Source organism: Phocoena phocoena, chromosome 16 (genome assembly GCF_963924675.1).
Source record: "Phocoena phocoena chromosome 16, mPhoPho1.1, whole genome shotgun sequence".
Taxonomy (NCBI): Eukaryota; Metazoa; Chordata; class Mammalia; order Artiodactyla; family Phocoenidae; genus Phocoena; species Phocoena phocoena.
Window position 1 is genome coordinate 60,952,962 of NC_089234.1, and position 17,127 is coordinate 60,970,088.

Below are 17,127 nucleotides of genomic sequence, written 5' to 3' on the forward strand. Positions count from 1 at the left end.
GGACTAAAAGGACGCCTGGGAGGGGCCCATGGGGCCCACCCCACAACCTTGCAGGGCTGTGTGGGGAGGAGGGCCAGAGGAACCGCAGGCTGGACAGACTAACAGAAACAAATGCGAAAATGAATTTAAATAAATACAAGGTTGCGGGCTGGGCTCCCTAACAGGCCTGGAACACATGTGGAATGGAAAATGAGGGTGATGGATAAAAATAAAGCCAAGATTAACAGGAGAACGAGAGCAACCTCCCCTTCTCACTGCCCCCTCATGCCTACAAATAAAACCAATATTCTGGAATATGGCCTTTTCTCCCTGTCATTTGCTTTCTTTTACTTATCTGTTTGGTGATGTTTTCTCCTTGGGGAGGTGGGTAATTCCGTTTGTTTGTTTTTTTTTTCCCAATGCCCCTCAAACAAATGAATAGTGTCATCTCCTGCCTGAAATAGGAATTAGCTCCTGCCAGATGTGTTCCCACTCACCTCTGTGGTGCAGCCGCCCCCAATGCCTCACCTCCCCCTCGCCTTCCCACCAGCCATGCTGGAGGTGGGAGACCACCTGCTTGGTGGGACCAAACCTCTGAGAATGGGGAGTCATGGCTGTAAGTAGGGAGATGAGCAAGAGGCACAGGAGTGTATAAAGCCAAGCTCTGAGACCCACCGGCTGTGTGACCTTGGGGAAGCCCCTTAACTTCTCTGAACCTCAACTTCGTTTTCCCTAGAAAGGACACAATAACACACATATCTTCCAGGGCTGGGAATAAGAATTGTTAGGATTTAAAGAGTGCTTTTTATGGGCCAGGCACTGTTCTAAATACACATATTGACCCATTTAATCCTCATAATAGCTCTATGAGCTAAGCATTATTACTGCCTCCATTTTGCAGATAATAAAACTGGATCAGAGAGGATAAATGAGTCCTCTAAGGTTACAAAGAACAAAAGTGGCAGCGCCAGGATTTGAACCCAGGCAGTCTGGCTTCAAAGCCCTTATTTGTAACCACTCTAGCTGGCTCTTTCTTCCTAACCCATGAAGGGCCAGGCTGCCCCAGGTGGTATCTAATAAAAAAGCAGGGAGAGGCTGGGGGCAGGGCATGAGGCCCACAGCAGTGCCAGGCCCCTTTGCCCAAAGAGGGGAGCAGAAGTGGCTGAAGCAAGTTCGGGGAGGGGGAGGATGGGCCAATGTCGGGGGTTGGTTAGCGTTAGGGTTAGGGAAGCTTCAGGCGGTGCCCTCCCCCTTCCCACCCAGGTCCTCTTGGACAAAAAGAGTGTTAGGATTTATAGTCTTCAGGTTGACTGCTCCAACCCATGGTTCCCAGCGGTGGCCACTGAGGCACAGAGTGGGGACATCACTTGCCTGGAATCCCTCTGTAATTGAGGGGTGGGACTGGGCTTCCCTGCTCGCTCCAGCACCATCTTCTCCGGGAGCTCTGGACAGGTCTGGTAGCAGAGTGCTATAGTCAGAGTTCAAAACCCTGGGTCGATTTGAACACGGGAGAGCCTCAGTCACAAAGGCGGAAGACAGCCACTCAGTGTCCTGAGAAGCGTTCTGGAGGCGGTTTCTAGCGGACTTCTTGGTTTCATTGTAAGGGGCCTGGCGTTCTCTGGCTTCTTGCAAACACCTTAAGAGAAAATTGGCTATAGGGCAGGAGAGCCTCAAGTAAGATGCTAGGAAGCACCTGCCGGCTGGAACAGGTGGTCAAGGGAGGTGGGAGGGTTTTCTGTGCGGGAGACATTGCTGCGTTTCCCTGCTTCCACCCATGGCCCCTGACAGCCCATTTTTAACACAGCCATCAGGGGGCTCCTAAAGAAAGATGACTCAGAACACATCAGCTGGCTCCCGTTGGGGCTCACAGTCACAGAAGAACACCTCCCCGTGGCTGGCAGGCCTGGCACCATAACGTTTGTTGAGTGAATGAATGCATCATCTCCCACCGGTGTACATTTCAATATCGTCCCTCACAAAGGCCAGGGGGCAGCGGGCAGCCCGCAAATTAATGAGGTCTGAAGGCCATTCTGTAATGACTGCAATTCCCAGAATAGGGCAGAACCGGGCAGCCGAGGCCTCTCTGGGGGGATACTGGCACCCCACTCTTCACTCCGACCCTTCTCCTCTGCAAACATATTCTCAAGGACAGCAGCCAATCTGTTCTGAGAAGCTGTGGGTCAGAAGTAAAGTGGATCAAATGCTCCCAACTCCTGAGAATAAAGGTAGGATATAACACGGATGGCGTTTCCCCGATGAGCATGTGAGAGGAACTGTCCGTTTTTAGCCCAGCCAACTGGGCGGGGTCGCGCATAGTACAGAAACAGCATTTAACAACAATCCCCTTTGCTGGAATTTGTAAAGCAGCCAGAGGCACGGATGCGCTTCCACACTCCCCGCCTCTGGCCCCCAGCCCTTCGGAGGCAGGAAGCAGATAATCCACTCGCAACTAAGTAGAAGAGTGGCTTTTTAGGACAACTGAACAGAGACTGCCAACCCTCCCGATCAGTGCAGATGGGAAAACACGACAGCCTGTGGCTGGCGCAGCTGTACGTAGGACTGAGGAGGGCTGCAGGCAAGATCAGGAGAGGAAAAGTTGACCAAACTGGGGAAATTGCAAAGATCATGTTGAGGGCAAGGGAGTGGGTAAGGATATGGTAGGGATCCAAGTGGGTGAGTGCGTAGCTACTCCCTGTGGCTTCCGAGAGCAGCAGCGAGGAGGAGACAAGAGAACGCCCAGCAGGCGAGCTGGGGGAATGAGGCTGCCGAGGCCTTTCGTTTGAAACTCAGAGATGAGCTCCCATACCAAGGCTGACTCCTGGGGCCTTTGCCTTGAGATTCTTTTGGTGTGATTTGCATTACAACCATCTATTTGCATCTCAACTGTCACACGGTATAAATGGATGGTTGTTGGTTTCAGCCCACCCTGTCCCTTTCTCCTCTGGCTTCTGTAAGTTTTCTATAGCCCAGCAAAGGGGAAGAAATTACTCAGCGAGGCTTGACAATAGGGATGCAGTCCTTGGGACAGAGAAAGGGCCTCTTTCAAGCACCTTTGTTGTCTTGAAGGGTCTGGCAGAGCCTGAGGTTCAGTGAGAGGCTGAGTAGAATCTTGGATGTGGAAGGGATGGCAGGCACTATCTAGGCTTTGTGAATTAGATTAGCATCCTTATTAGGAAAGACTGCCACAAAGGGCTGACTGAGAGGTTAAACTGCTTCCTCCTTCCCTTCCTGTTTTCCATCAGCACCCTCTACTGCCCCACAGTGGACCTTTGAGGTCACCTTCCTACACAAACTCAGCCGGATTTAGGCTTCAGCATAAGGGTACTGACTGATGATCCAGTTTGGCTAAAGCCCTGGGCCACCTCATTGCTTCTTTTATCATTTAATCATGTTTTTAACTCAACCAAAATAAACTTCTGCGTGCCCCCCAAGTGCCAGGCAGAGTATGAGGCACTGGGTTACACTGGTGAGCAAAAGCTGACCTGCTCCTACCTGTGGGTCATTCAGCCTAATGGGAAGACAGATGCTCTTGAGACCACCACACTAATAACTGCAAAATCACACTCATGATGAGTGCAAGGGAGAATCACATGTTCTAGAGAATCTACAACAAAGGGATCTGACCTCTCCTCATGCGCCCTTCCCTCCTCCAAATCTGCTCCATAAACATTTTCCTGCCACGCCTAGCAAATCCAGAGTCACTTTCAACCCAGACACAAATCCCAACAGATGGAGTCTCCCCTCAGAAAGAGAAGTTGGAAGAATGACAATTAAAAAAAATCTTTTCCAACAGCTCTTGATTCCCCTTTGAGGGTCTCTGATTCTTCCCAGACATTGGACACCTGGGCAGCGCTGCAAGCGCCTGTGGCTGCTGTCTTCTGTTCCTGTCGGCGATGTGGCTGAACACTCCACCTTGGGAACCTGGGACCTGGCCATTAGCACCCAAGACTAGGCTTTGGGAGCATTTCCCTGGCCAGATCTGAAGCCCTCCAGAGTTTTGGAGAGTGGAGAAGAGATGGGAGATGCAAAAGAACAGGGCAACTGAGAAAGCAATTTCTCTCTCTCTCTCTTATTTAGGAACCAGCCCAGGACCACATCTGGGGTGGTCTGGGTGCTGCCCTATGGGGAGACAGGAAGATGGTCCAGGTGACCTTAGGGTGGGATAGTCTGGGCTGCCTCTCCTCCTCTCTCTGCACTTCACTGTGCCCTGGAGAAGTGGGACGCTGTGGGAAGGAGGCCAGTCCTCTACCGTCAGAGACACTGGCCAAATCCCAGGGGAAAGCAACAGAGTGGTCCCTGGTAGTGTTGGGCATCCTGTTCACAGTGGGCGTGCTGATGGCTGTGTCTGAGGGGGGAGGGGTCACTAGGGCGGGCTGGATCCAGACGCCCCTCAGCATTCCTGCAGATGCTTCAGACAGGCTTCCCGCAAAAGGGAGCCTGAGGTAAAACCCAAGAGGTCAGAGTAACCTTGAGATCCCTCAACAAGTGGCAGGGCCCTGGGAACTCTGGCCCTGCTGGTGGTGATGTCCCTGGACCCATCTGGTTAACATCTGTGTGTGGCAGGCACCATGCTAAGTCCTATACGCGTATCATCGGACCTCCTCCTCTCCACACACCTTGTTGATACCCTTTGTGGAAAAGACAACTATTTAACTGCTTCCCCACATTCCCCAGCCTTCAGGCAGTGAGGTGGGGGCACCTAACTAGTTCTGGCTGATGGGCCCTGAGTAGAAGCCACACTTCTGGGCTGAAGCGTAGCCACACTTCTGGGCTGGGCTGGTGCTTAAGCCTTTAGCTGCCCCGTGCTTCCTGCAGCAACCACGATCCTGCAGACTGCGCACCTGCGTGACCACACAGAGGAGGGCCTCCCTGCCCACCCTTGCCGGACAGGTAGTCCCAGTGAGAAGTAAACTGCTCTTTCAGGGTTAACTTGCTCCTGCGATAGAAACTGACTTATACGTTGTCTTTTTATTTCTGTTTTACACAGATGAGCAAAGTGAGGCTTAGAAAGGGTCAGTGACTCACCCAAGGTCACAGAGCTAATAAATGGCAAGGCTGGCCTTGAACACAGGCCTCGGCTGATTCCTTGGCTTGGCATTCAAGGCCCCCCGAGGCCTATGTCCCAGCCCACCTTGCCAGCAGCCCACTGCACAATCCCTGATCAGTTGCACGGGTTACTGCCTGTTCCCTTCATCTACTTACAGGTTTCTCCCTCCGGTTCTCCCCGTGGGCCACCCACCACCCCTCCTGAGGACCCTTTCACCATCTGATACCCCAAGGCTCAGGCCTAGTCCCCCTCTCACCATAGAGTCTTTCCCGATCCTCCCAGCCTCTACTTCCCTCTTCCTCAGCTGAGCTCTGGAGCCTCACTGCCTATAGTCACTGGACCCTGGACCCATGCTGCTTCCAGTGTGTCTCTTTCCTTGGGCATTATTATCAGCCTGAAACATAGGATGGGATTTTCTTCTGAGGTTCTCATTCACACAGCGGTCTCCAAAGGGGGACCTGCACTCCCGGGGGATACAAGATGATCCACTGGGGTGTGAGAAAATGTTAGAATCTGTTTTTATACTTGTTTGTCTCCACCTTTTAAACTTTCTGCATTATTGTATATGTTTCAAAATTACATATTACATTTGCATAAACACATTTGGCCCCAAGGGGCAGGGACCATGGATTCCACTTCCTGGACTCCCTGAAGTGGCCAGATATAGCTGCTTGTAAACAGTAGATGCGGACTTCCCTGGTGGCACAGTGGTTAAGAATCCACCTGCCAATGCAGGGGACACGGGTTCGATCCCTGGTCCGGGAAGATCCCACATGCTGCGGAGCAACTAAACCCGTGTGCCACAACTACTGAAGCCCACGCGCCTAAAGCCCGTGAGCCACAACTGAGCCCACGTGCCACAACTACTGAAGCCCGCACGCCTAGAGCCCGTGCTCCACAACAAGAGAAGCCACTGCAATGAGAAGCCCACGCACCACAACAAAGAGTAGCCCCCACTCGCCACAACTAGAGAAAGCCCTCACGCAGCAACAAAGACCCAGTGCAGCCAAAAATAAAAATAAAAATAAAATAAATTTAAAAAAAAACAGTAGATGCTCAGTACATACTTCAATTATCTCAGACAGGTAGGTATGGAAAGACTTGGCAGGAGGTGGAGGCATGTGTGCACACACATATGTGTACACACATGAACAGAAACGTGACTGTGCACGTACACGTACACACACACACACACACACACACACAGGCCAACTTGCCCTTGTGAACCTGAGTCCTTGGGAGGACTGTGTCCAGTTGAGAGAAGCTGACAGGAGACAGGAGAGGGGCCAGGAAGTGAAGAGGAACCGGGCCTGGAGCAAGGCCAGTACGGCCACGTGTGAGGAGTAATTGCAGAGAACACCCCGGGCGGGAAAACCTAATGGAATTCCTGAGCAGAGTGGGCCAGGGAAGCAGCGGTAATAAATAGAAATCCTATTAAGGTTGTGACTGCTGACGGGCAAGGGAGGTAGGGCGAAGGGAGGGGCGGGTTGGAGGCAGGCTGAGAGGGTCCTGAAGGGATGGAAGCTGCCCCATCCAGGCCCGGTCCTTGGCCTAATGACACAGGGCATAGCTAGGCTCACGGGAGCTGCAGCCCTGCCGGAGCCTCCTCCCTCCTGTCCCTCTTAAGCTCTCTCCCACTCGTGGCCCATGTCCCTCCCTCTTAAGATTGGCTGGCCCTTGGGCAAGGGGATGCAGGTGTCCTGGACCCTCTGGAGTCTCTTTATGGCCTGGGATCCTCTGGAAGGCACTTACACTCCTTGCAAGGAAAAGGCAGGGTCAGTATTACCCCAAAAGCAGCAATAAGACTTTTCCAAAGTCACCATTGATACAAGAGCCTCTACCTTTTAAATTTTATATTTTTTGTGTGTATGTTTTAAAATGTACCTACTAGGTTAGTATGACGATCATGTATATACATCTCTAAATATAGAAGTATATATTGGAGGTGTGTGCTCAAACGTTTTCTACAGGTGTAGGGGGATTGGTCCAAAAGTTTAGAGACTACTAATTTTTGCAGCCTTATTTATCCTCAGAACGTAGCAGGGGAGGCTGCAGCAATGTTTGTTTCTATTTTATAGATGGGGACCTGGAAGCCCAGTGATCCCTGGCATCCCTTCCAGGGTTGCACAGCCCGGGCCGGGTGCTGGGCTGGATGGCCATGCGTTCTGGGACTCACCTCGTCCTTGTCCACCACCTGGATAAAGAGGGGGAGGGCAAAGCCGACCTGTGCCAGCTCAGTGATGGCCACGCTGTACTCGGAGCTGTTGAACTCTGGGGCATTGTCATTGATGTCAATCACCAGGATGTTGAAGGTTGTGGTCACTGTGGCATCAGATGGGGTGCGGTCATCATTCAGCTCTGTGCCCTGCAGATAGAGGAATAAACACCCCAGGGATGAAGGTGGCCATAGTCACAATAAAAGTCATCACTTACCAGGGCTTTCTCAGTGCTGGGCACTGCGCTTTATGTGAATTATCCCATCTAATCCTCACCATAATCCCAGGTGGAAGATTCTATCGTTAGCATCCTGTTTTACTGATCTCCATTACCAATGGGGAAACTAAAGCTCAGAGAGGTTAAGTAACTTGTACAAGGACACACAGACAAAGTACCAAACTCAGGCAGTGGGATTCTAGAACCAAGGGGATGAGGTGGGGTGGGGAAGACAAGATAGATTTAGGGGTTCATCTAGGGGCAAAGGGAGAGTCTTTATTCATTTGGCAAATGATGAAACTGAGGCCAAGAACATTTGTGCTAGCAGATAATCAAGAATTAATTCAGCATCTGCTATGGACTGAACACTGTGCTAGGCACTGTGAAGGTCTGGGTTGGACTCAGAAATAGATGAACTCAGACACCTGGGCACCCAGTCTCTGGGCCAGAGTCCTTGGGCCGCAAAATACCCATTCCCAGTCCCACCCCAACATTTTGAACCAGAATCTCTGGGCAAGAGGCCCAGGATTAGGTATCTTTTACCAGCTCCCCAGGGGATTTGCATTCACAGCCAAGTGTGGGAACTCATCCTTATATTTTATATAAAGATGGAAAAGCTGAACTCAGGGTTGCACAGTGAGTTGGTGCTGGGACTAGTGAGCAGCTCTCTCCATTGGAGCTGCCTGCCTCCGTAGGAAGGGAGCAGAGACAGGAGGGGAGGCTGGGAGGGGGCCTCGGGCTTGGCTCCGGATGGGGGAAAGGCCGTGTTAGCTTGCCCTCCCCCGCTGGCCCACATGTGCACATCTGGGTAGAGAGGACAGAGCCAGTGGGCGAGTCAGGACTAATCAATCCATCGCTGTCACAGGCCTTCTCAAGGTCAAGGAGAGCAACGAAGGGCCAGGCTGCACCATCCTTCCCATACCAATGGAAGGGCCTCCTTCCCAGAGGCCCTCTCCTCAGTCTTTGTACCACACCCTCCTCTCAATCGAAGGCTGGGGTTGGGGAGGACCCCTGTGGCCCAGGCAGCATCTGTACCCTAAACGGGTTTCCCAGGGAATGCCTCAGCAAGTTATTGATTTTAATTAAAACCAATCATGAGTGGTGAGGGGCTGCAGGGGGCAGGGGGCTATGGCTCCATCACACTTTCCGGGGTGGGGACCACCACAGCTCTGCCCTCTGCCCACTGCATTGCTCTTTCTTAACCAGGTAATAGCCCCAGGGAAGCCACAAGAATTAGAAATGGGAGAAAAACCCCAGAAATGAGGTAAACCTAAGAATCTGAGTTGGCTATATTAGAACTTGAAATCATGGGATAATAGAGAGGACCACGGGGTGTGCACCCACTTGTGCCTCCTCACCCCTGAAATGGGGATGAAAGTTGCAATCCTCTGCAGTTGTTGATAAGGGCTGAGAAATGCCCAGCAGAGGGCCCCTGACAAGGCCCACATGTGAAAAGCGTTGGCCCTTCCTGAGGGGGGCCCTGGGCACAAGCCCCGGGAATCAGTGCAGGGTAAGGGAACAGAAGTGACCCGCCTCCTGGACCCTCCACCTGGGCACCGCTGGAGGCTGGCACCACAGCGTGGGCATCCCCTCTACCCATGATGGAGGTGCCCACTGCCCACTCTCACCTTCACAGTCAGGATGAAGCCATGGCTGTACAGCGGGTTCTCCCGGTCCAGCACGCCGTTCAAGGTCAGCGCCCCGCTGATGTAATCCAGGGCAAAGATGCTGTTGGTATTTCCTGCAAGAGGGAGAATTCAGGGTGTGACTGGGGCCCCGGGCAGGTGCACAGGAGGCTGGGGCCACGGCTCCTCTCTGGACATTAAGGACTAATCAGTAACTCAAAATGAGTGCTGGTTCCAGGAGTAGCGCAGAGAGCTCTGGGGTACAAAGGAGCACATGGCCCAGGCAGCAGATGGCCCTGAATCACAGGATGAGAACATTATGCCCGTTCAGTCTTCCTCAAGGCTCTCTGACTGAGTCAAGGAGAAAGTCTTGGTTTGGTGCTTATATGTCTTTAACAGCCTGTCTAACACTTGCTTCTTTTCCTTCGTAACAGAGAGAGAGCAGGCTTCAGGCTCAGAGCCTTTCAAAGGGAGCAGTACCCAGTGAGGACTCAGTGACTGCTGTGTCTGAATATTTGTGCCGCCCCAGAATTCATATGGTGAAATCCTAACCTCCAAAGGTGATGGCATTAGCAGGTGGGGCTTTTGGGCTTAGGTCATGAGGGTGAACCCGTCCTGAACGGGATTCTTCTCTTATAAAAGAGACCCCGCAGAGCTCCCTTGCCCCTTCCACCATATGAGGATTTACCAAAACGGCGCCACCTGAACCAGGAGGAGGGCCGTCACCCGACCGTGCTGACACCCTGATCTCGGACTTCCAGCTTCCAGAACTGTGAGAAATAAATTTCTACTGTGTATAACCCACCTAGTCTGTGGTATTTTGTTATGGCAGCCACGGTGGACTACGGCAGTAGCCTTGTTTTGTTCCCCTTGTGCTTATTTTTACGGTCACTTCCTATTCTATTCTGTTCTTTCTAGTCTATTCTACTTTACTCTACTTTTCTATATGGCAGTGATATAAAGTTTCCTTTTATGATAAATCTAAGTTAAAAACAAAATTCAATTTTAGAAGCATTTAAGTATTTATTAAAATTTAAAATATGTATTTAAAGTACTGGCAAAAATCACGCACACATGGCACTGGCTCAAATGCACCCCACCCCTCTCTCACCCACCAGCTTTGTCTTATGCTGCCCCACAGGTACCTGGCCCTCACAGTGGCTTCCGCAGGTTCCCCAGATCCATTCCTGCCTCCTGTCTTCCTCCCACCCAGGGCCAGCCCCTCCTCCTCCTGCTCCGGGAAGATGGTCCTAAGCTCTCTCACTTACCCCTCCGGCCCTACAGGCAGTAGTTCCTGCTCTGTTTGCTCCCCAGTTGCTTCCTCTGTGTTAATGTGCTCATTTCACCCAGCCTAAAAGATGGGGAGCTTTCACGACCGTTCCTCAAGGTACCTGGACAATGCTGGGGACACAGTGGCAAGCATGTTCCTGAAGGATGGCTGCTTCCGGCCCACCTGGGCCCCCATACTTGCCCTGTGCCCTTCTCATCAGGCTGTGAGTTCACTGGGAAACCCTCAATTCCACTCCCCTCTCCTCCCCATTAACCAGTGTGTTGGTTCATTCAAACACTCGCTCGCTCACTGCCATTCATTCACATATTTAGCAGTCCCCTGGACGGGCTGTCCTATGGCCAGGCCATGTGCTTGGCGCTGTGGGGCACGCAGAGGTCACTCTGCCAGGATTTCTGACGCTGAAGCACTTACAGCCTCGTAAGGGAGCTCTGACACCCACAAGAATCAGCATCTCAGTTCACAGCAGGGAGAGGCTGTTCACACACAGGAAGGCTCGAAGACGGAAAGCTTCATGGAGGAGGTGACATTAATTCCTTACACCACTGTCTAGCTGTGTGACCTTGGGCAACTTATCTAACCACTTTGCATCCTGGTCTCTTCATTTGTGAAATGAGGATAATAATGGATCTATCTCATAGGGTTATGAGAATTAAATGAATGAGAAAAAATATATACACATGTACAGGCTTCGAACAGTTCCCGGCACAAAATAAGCACTTCATAAATGTTGTTTGAGCTGGACCCTGGAAGACAGGCGGGATTGGGGAAGGGGGTGGATGGACACGGATTCCATAGGCGAGAACTAACATCCAAGCCTCCAACACACAAGGTGGACACCAGGATCGCCCATGGAAGCTGCTGTATCTCCCTGCTCCGCCCCTTCCCCGGCTCTAAAGGGATCCGCACACAGGCTCATATCCTCTCTTGGATTAACTAGGGCAAAAGTAGAGGGGAGACAACGTCCTTCTCTAACTTTAGACTCTGAGGCAGGGGCCGTTCTCAGCCCCTCTGTGCTGGCCGGCAAGGTGGCCCACTCCCAGCCCGCTGCAGAGGTTGTCTGACGCAGGGGAGACACAGCTGCTGACAGCAGAGCCCGGCCGGGTCTCACGTCACTCTGAGTGTGGGCTTTGGAGACTCTGACCTGGGCCAGGCCAGGGAGGGGACGTCACTCCAGCCTCCACCTTGCCTAAGCCTGTGTCCTGTGGCCTGGGTACCCTCCTGCGGGCTTTTGTACAGCTGCCCTCGTGAGTGGGGAGGAAAGAGTTGCGAGGAGGCATATACATGCATGAATATATAGGAGTCTTTTTCGCTAGGAATTCTGCTGCTGGGGAAACGAGGACATGTGCTTTCATCCGCTCATCATTAGCTAATCCATGCAGCAAACAATTATTGAGCTCCTACAGTGTACCTGGGACACCTTCCGGTGGAGGATGTAGCCCTCAACCAGGTATTCCCGTGACAGGGTGATCAGTGCTGAGGTGGCTGAAGCATGGACAGCGCAGGTGCTTTAGGGGCTGAGTCCTCGGAGCCCCTAAATGCTGAGCTGCAGGGCTGCCCTGAGGCAAGACCTCCAGCCGCTTGCCTCTCACACCCTCTTCCCCACCACACACACAGGCATGGGCCCCGCCTCCTCAGCGCCCCTGTCCGGCATCCCATCATTCCAGAGTTTCATATAAATTTATTCTTCCCAATAAAGGAAGCTATCAATGTTTACATGTGATTCAACTTTTATCTTTGCCAGTTTTTTCCCATAAATCATTCACAAACCAGAAGTCTCTTGTCGAACGATGTGCTGTGATTTTCAGTTGGGAAAATAAGGTTATCACCCCTGGCAAACTCAGTTAGGTCCCGTACTCAGCACCTTTGCCCTACTCATGGCCACACTGCCCATCCCCAACTCCGAGTCTGTCCCCAGCATATAAAATACCCCTCTCCCAGCCTAGGTACCTTCTCCAACCAACCTGCAGGCAAATACCCCTCAACTGGTACAAATTCAAACTCAAGGACCCTCCCCCCAACACACACACACGCACACGCGTGCGTGCACACACACACACACACACACAAACACATTCTTTTTCACACATCTGTGTGGAGAGTTCACCTCTCAGCCTCCTGCAAAGTACAGTGACTAACTGCCAAGACCAACAGTCAGAAAGGGTTACACCCAGGGAGCTGACAAGGCCATCTAAGTGAGTCACTGCCTCTGATAGTCCTGCTGTCACCATGGCAACACGAGCACTCACTGGGATGCTGGCTTGGGCAGGGATTAGGAGGTGAGCCCTGTGCCCCAAGCAGGGCAGGTCTCATTCAAAGACTGATTGACTGATCAGATCACTCATTCATTCCACTTCATATCAAGCACCTACTTTGTGCAAAATGCTAGAGAATCAGCAGAGAAAAGCAGGCAAGGTTCATGTCTTCAGTCTCACACGAAAGATCTTCATTCAGAATAAAATCACACTATTGAGTGTATAAGAACTTGCTAAGCTAAGGCCCCTGAAGGAAAGCAACGTGGAACAGAGAAGCAGTTAGGCCCTGAGTTCCAATCATGGCTCTGCTACTAGCTAGCTGGGTCACCTTGGTCAAGTTACATATCTGGGCCTCAGTTTCCTCGTCGATAAAATGGGAGTGATAATAGTACCCACCCCAGAGTGTTGCTGTGAGGATGAAATGAGTTAATACAGTGTCTGGCACATAGGAACCTCTCAATAAATGTTGGCTGCCTGTCCTGCACCAAGACAGCACCATGGACCGTCTCCTCCACCCACCCCCGCCCCAGGAGCCTGTGCCTAGAGCTTCCGCCCAGCGGGAGCACTAAGCCAACCCATCATCTTGCCAGGAGAGTCTCACAACCAATGGCCCAGATGTACAAGGTGGCAGACCTGAGGCCAAGGCTGAGAACAAAACCCTCAGGTCCACAGGGCATCGCACCCAGGGGTTCCGGCCTCGGGGTGGGTCACCACTTCCTTGCTTCCCTCGTTTATCACCCCTCTCCCACCATCCTCCCTCCCCCGGGGGGCCGTGGGCTTGGAAACCATACACATAAGTTTCTCTGCTATCCTGGAAACTGATACCACCCTGTCAGCCCTCTGGTCTCCCAGACACTCTTTATCCAAGTCCCATGGGGACCAGGGGGTTGGGGGTGGCTCACTGGGGGATGCCTTTCACCTGTTCAGCCCCCACTGCTGAGCAGAAGGGCAGCTGCTTTCCCTGGGTTGACAGGTGCTGTCCTAGGGGATGTACCTGGCAGGGGAGGGGTCCTTGCAGGGAGTGAGGCTGCACCCTGAGCACCCTAAGACTTCTGGGAACTGGTGACTTAAAGCGTCCACACAAGGGAAGAAGCAGGTCATTCCTAGCTCTGCTGGTTCTCTTATGGGACAGCCACATCCTCCAGGAGCTTCAGGCATCGAGACCTCTTCATATTGGCAAGAGGGAGGTTGAGAAGATGTGAATGAAGTCTGCAATAGCACAAAAGGCTGCTGAACGGAAGTCACAGCCCTCTTCCCCTGTTTATTAAAAAAATAGTAGCTAGTTTGTTGAACACTTTTCCCTGTGCCAGGCACTGAGCTAAGACGTTTGCACAATTATACTACTCAGTCTTCACAATAACTTTAGAAGAAGACACCCTGTGTTACACGTGAGGAAGCAGGCTCAGAGAAGTTAAACAACTTGTTCAAGGTCACATGGCTGGTGAGTGGCTGGCCTGGAGTGAGATGTCCGCCTCTCTTTTTCTCCCTGCAGGCGTTTGCCCTACACACAGGTTTGCACCCACTCTGTACCTGGCCCGGTGCTAAGGGACAAGGAACAGGGCGAGACAAATAAGAGACTGTCATCCTTCATAGAATGAGGTGGCAAATTAGTTGCTTTTTTCTCAAGAGGGAGTCCCAGTTCAAAACTCTCTACGTTCTGAAAAGTTCTAGGTAAATTCCTCATAAAATGATAGAGTTCTATGTAGCAGCAGAATGTCCACGTGGCGATGTCCTCCAAGAGCTGGAGGGGAGGGGTGGATGGGGACTCGAGTGGGAAGACAGGGCCTGTCAGCACAAAGGTGGTGACATAGATAAGGCACTGGCAAGCCGGTCTTTAGGGCAGACCTATGGCTCCAGTGAGGATGCACTGGAAAATGTAGATAGAAAGGCAGTGGCTGGGCTTCCCTGGTGGCGCAGTGGTTGACAGTCCGCCTGCCGATGCAGGGGACACGGGTTCGTGCCCCGGTCCGGGAAGATCCCACATGCCGCGGAGCGGCTGGGCCCGTGAGCCGTGGCCGCTGAGCCTGCGCGTCCGGAGCCTGTGCTCCGCAACGGGAGAGGCCACAAGAGTGAGAGGCCCGCGTGCCGCAAAAAAAAAAAAAAAAAAGAAAGAAAGGCAGTGGTCAGAGAGGCAGATGGGAAACCAGTATAGAGCCAGGTGCCCAGAGGCGGGCGAAGGGGAAGTTCTGAGAAAGAGATGGTTGACAGGGTCAGACAGTGCCGAGAGAGGCTCAGGATAAGGAAGATGTGGCTAAGGTCCCCCATTTGGATCTTCAGATGCCCCTGGAGGTCAGACTGTGAGATACAGCGGCTGAGGGGGGCCCTGGGAACTGTTAGGACAGGCGCTGCTGCCGGGAGATTGGTGTAATAAACAGAGAGGCCGAGTGGCGGCTAGAGGGCGCAGCAGAGTCAAGCAAAGGGCTTCTGTTTCATAGACGGTCAAAGGCAGAGGGAGAGGGAAACTAGATTGGAGGGTGTGAAGGTGAGGGTAGACGGTCAGACCCGGAGACAAGGCGGGTGGCTCTCTTTGGGCCTTGAGGGCTCACCCTCCCACCTCCTCCTTCCTTCAAGGCTAGCAGGCTCTCTCCTTCCCCAGGCGCCCCTCCTCCCGGCCCCTGCCAAATCTCATCACTCCCACACCTTGTCCCCTTGTTATCTCGCCCGGCAGCATCTTGACCCATGGCAGAGCTGCGTCTGGGCGAAAAGCAGTTTAGTGAGTGGCTGATGGTGCGTGTGGGAACACAGGCTGATGACTTCCAATTGCTTTGTCTGCTCCGCTGGGCTGACAGCAACCCACTCTTGCTGCCCCCAGGTTGAAGGAAAACCAATGGCTCCCACCTTGGTCCTGTCTGTTCTTAAGGTCCATTACCAGTGTCACCAGCCTCAGGAAGCCAGTCCTGGAGGTTGTGGCCTCTCTCACTCCACTGAGCCCCAGAGCTGGGCTGGCACCCTCAGAATAGCCCTGTGCTGTGGGACCTCCCTGGTTCTCACATCCAGAGACCCAGCATCATCTCGAGGGTAAGGGCTAGGGTGTCATGCTTCCGTCCCCATGGTACCCAGAACGATGCTCATTCCCTATCTGTTGGATGGCCTGAAGGTTCTTGCCCCCCGCCCCCCCGTAGGGGTTAGGAAGGGTCAATGAGCACACACTAGGTGTGGGCATACTCTGGGTCTGGCCATGCTGGGCCATGGGGTTGAGAAAAGAAGAAAAAAAAAGCCATGCTTATGAGGAGCTCATGATCTAGTTGGTTTTCTGGGCCCAAGTAACATTCCACTCAAATGCTAGTTGCTGAATGGATGAGAGGACTAGTGGGACCCTGATCCCTCACCTGGCCTCTGACTCGTTTACCCGGCCCTCCCCAGGGCCAGGGCCAGGGCCAGGGATCCTCCCCAGGGAAGTGAGCAGAACTGGGATATGTACCCCCTTCCCCCTGGTGCTCCCTCTTTCAGCCGTAGTCTCTGCCTGGAGTCTGTTACATCAGCACCCTAGTGAAGACTGCCTACGGTGCGTGAACTCGAAGGATACAAAAAAGACCTAAGCACCAACAACAGATCTGCCAGTTACCAGCTGTGAGACCTCCTGCAAACTGTGAATTCCTTTGAGCCAAACCCCTCATCTGTAAAGTGTGGATAACAGCTCCCACCTCACGGGACTGTGTGAGGATCAGGCGTGATCATGTACGTAAAGCACCTATATGGTGCCTGTCTTGGTTCCCGTCCCTTCTTTCCCTGCTATGCCTGTTTTCTGAATACAAGAATTGGACCAGGTTAGCCCCAACTATGGCCCATCTTATCCAGAACGAGTCAGGAGGGGCCCTGCCCACAATATCCAACATGCATTGTGCCTGGCGCTGTGCAAAGGTTTTTTTGGTATATTTATATAGGATGTTACAAAAAACGTGAGGGAACTTTTTGGCCAGCCCAATATATTTCAATTTTCACAAAACTCCCATGAGATAGGTACAATTATCCCCATTTTCCAGATGAGAAAACTAAGGCACAGAGAATAACTGGTCCTAGGGCAGAGCAAGGGGTGTAACAAGGAGTTAAACTCAGCTCTCACTAAGCTAAAGAGCTCCTGTCCTACCCAGAGGCCCCTGGACTCCCCCTGCCCTCCCCCCCAGGGGTAGCTGTTAAACAGCAACGTGTGTGTCGTGTATGCCGCCCGGGCCAGTGGGACAAGCTGGGCTGCAGTCCCATCACTGTCCAGTGGAGCCACATAACTCTGACTGGTACAGACTGTATCACTGCATAATGAAAACTGGGAGTCAGCCTGAGATATGGGCTTTGGGCAAGATATCTTATGAATTAAAAATTGTTACTTAGCTGCCTGCTGACAAAGGGGGCCAAGTCCCGGGTGGCACCTGGGCTGGGCTGCATTGAACAGCTCTGTGACCAACATATGGCAACCAGCGGTGTGGGTTACCTTGGCTTTCTATCAGAGGAGACGCAGGCCGAGAGCTTGCCGCCCCTCCTAAGGACCATCAGGGAGGGGGCAGA

At 52.5% G+C, this 17,127-nt stretch overlaps 1 protein-coding gene across 1 annotated transcript in view; it reads right to left on the reverse strand.

The window, feature by feature from the left end:
• Positions 1-17,127, reverse strand: part of LOC136136048 (cadherin-23-like) — a 323,908-nt gene that overhangs the window by 144,176 nt on the left and 162,605 nt on the right. Inside the window, exons 9-10 of the mRNA XM_065893923.1 lie at positions 9,088-9,200; positions 7,155-7,391 (exon numbers count right to left, since the gene is read on the reverse strand). Of these exons, the coding sequence (XP_065749995.1) occupies positions 7,155-7,391; positions 9,088-9,200 (350 nt within the window). The remainder of the gene's footprint in view (positions 1-7,154; positions 7,392-9,087; positions 9,201-17,127) is intronic.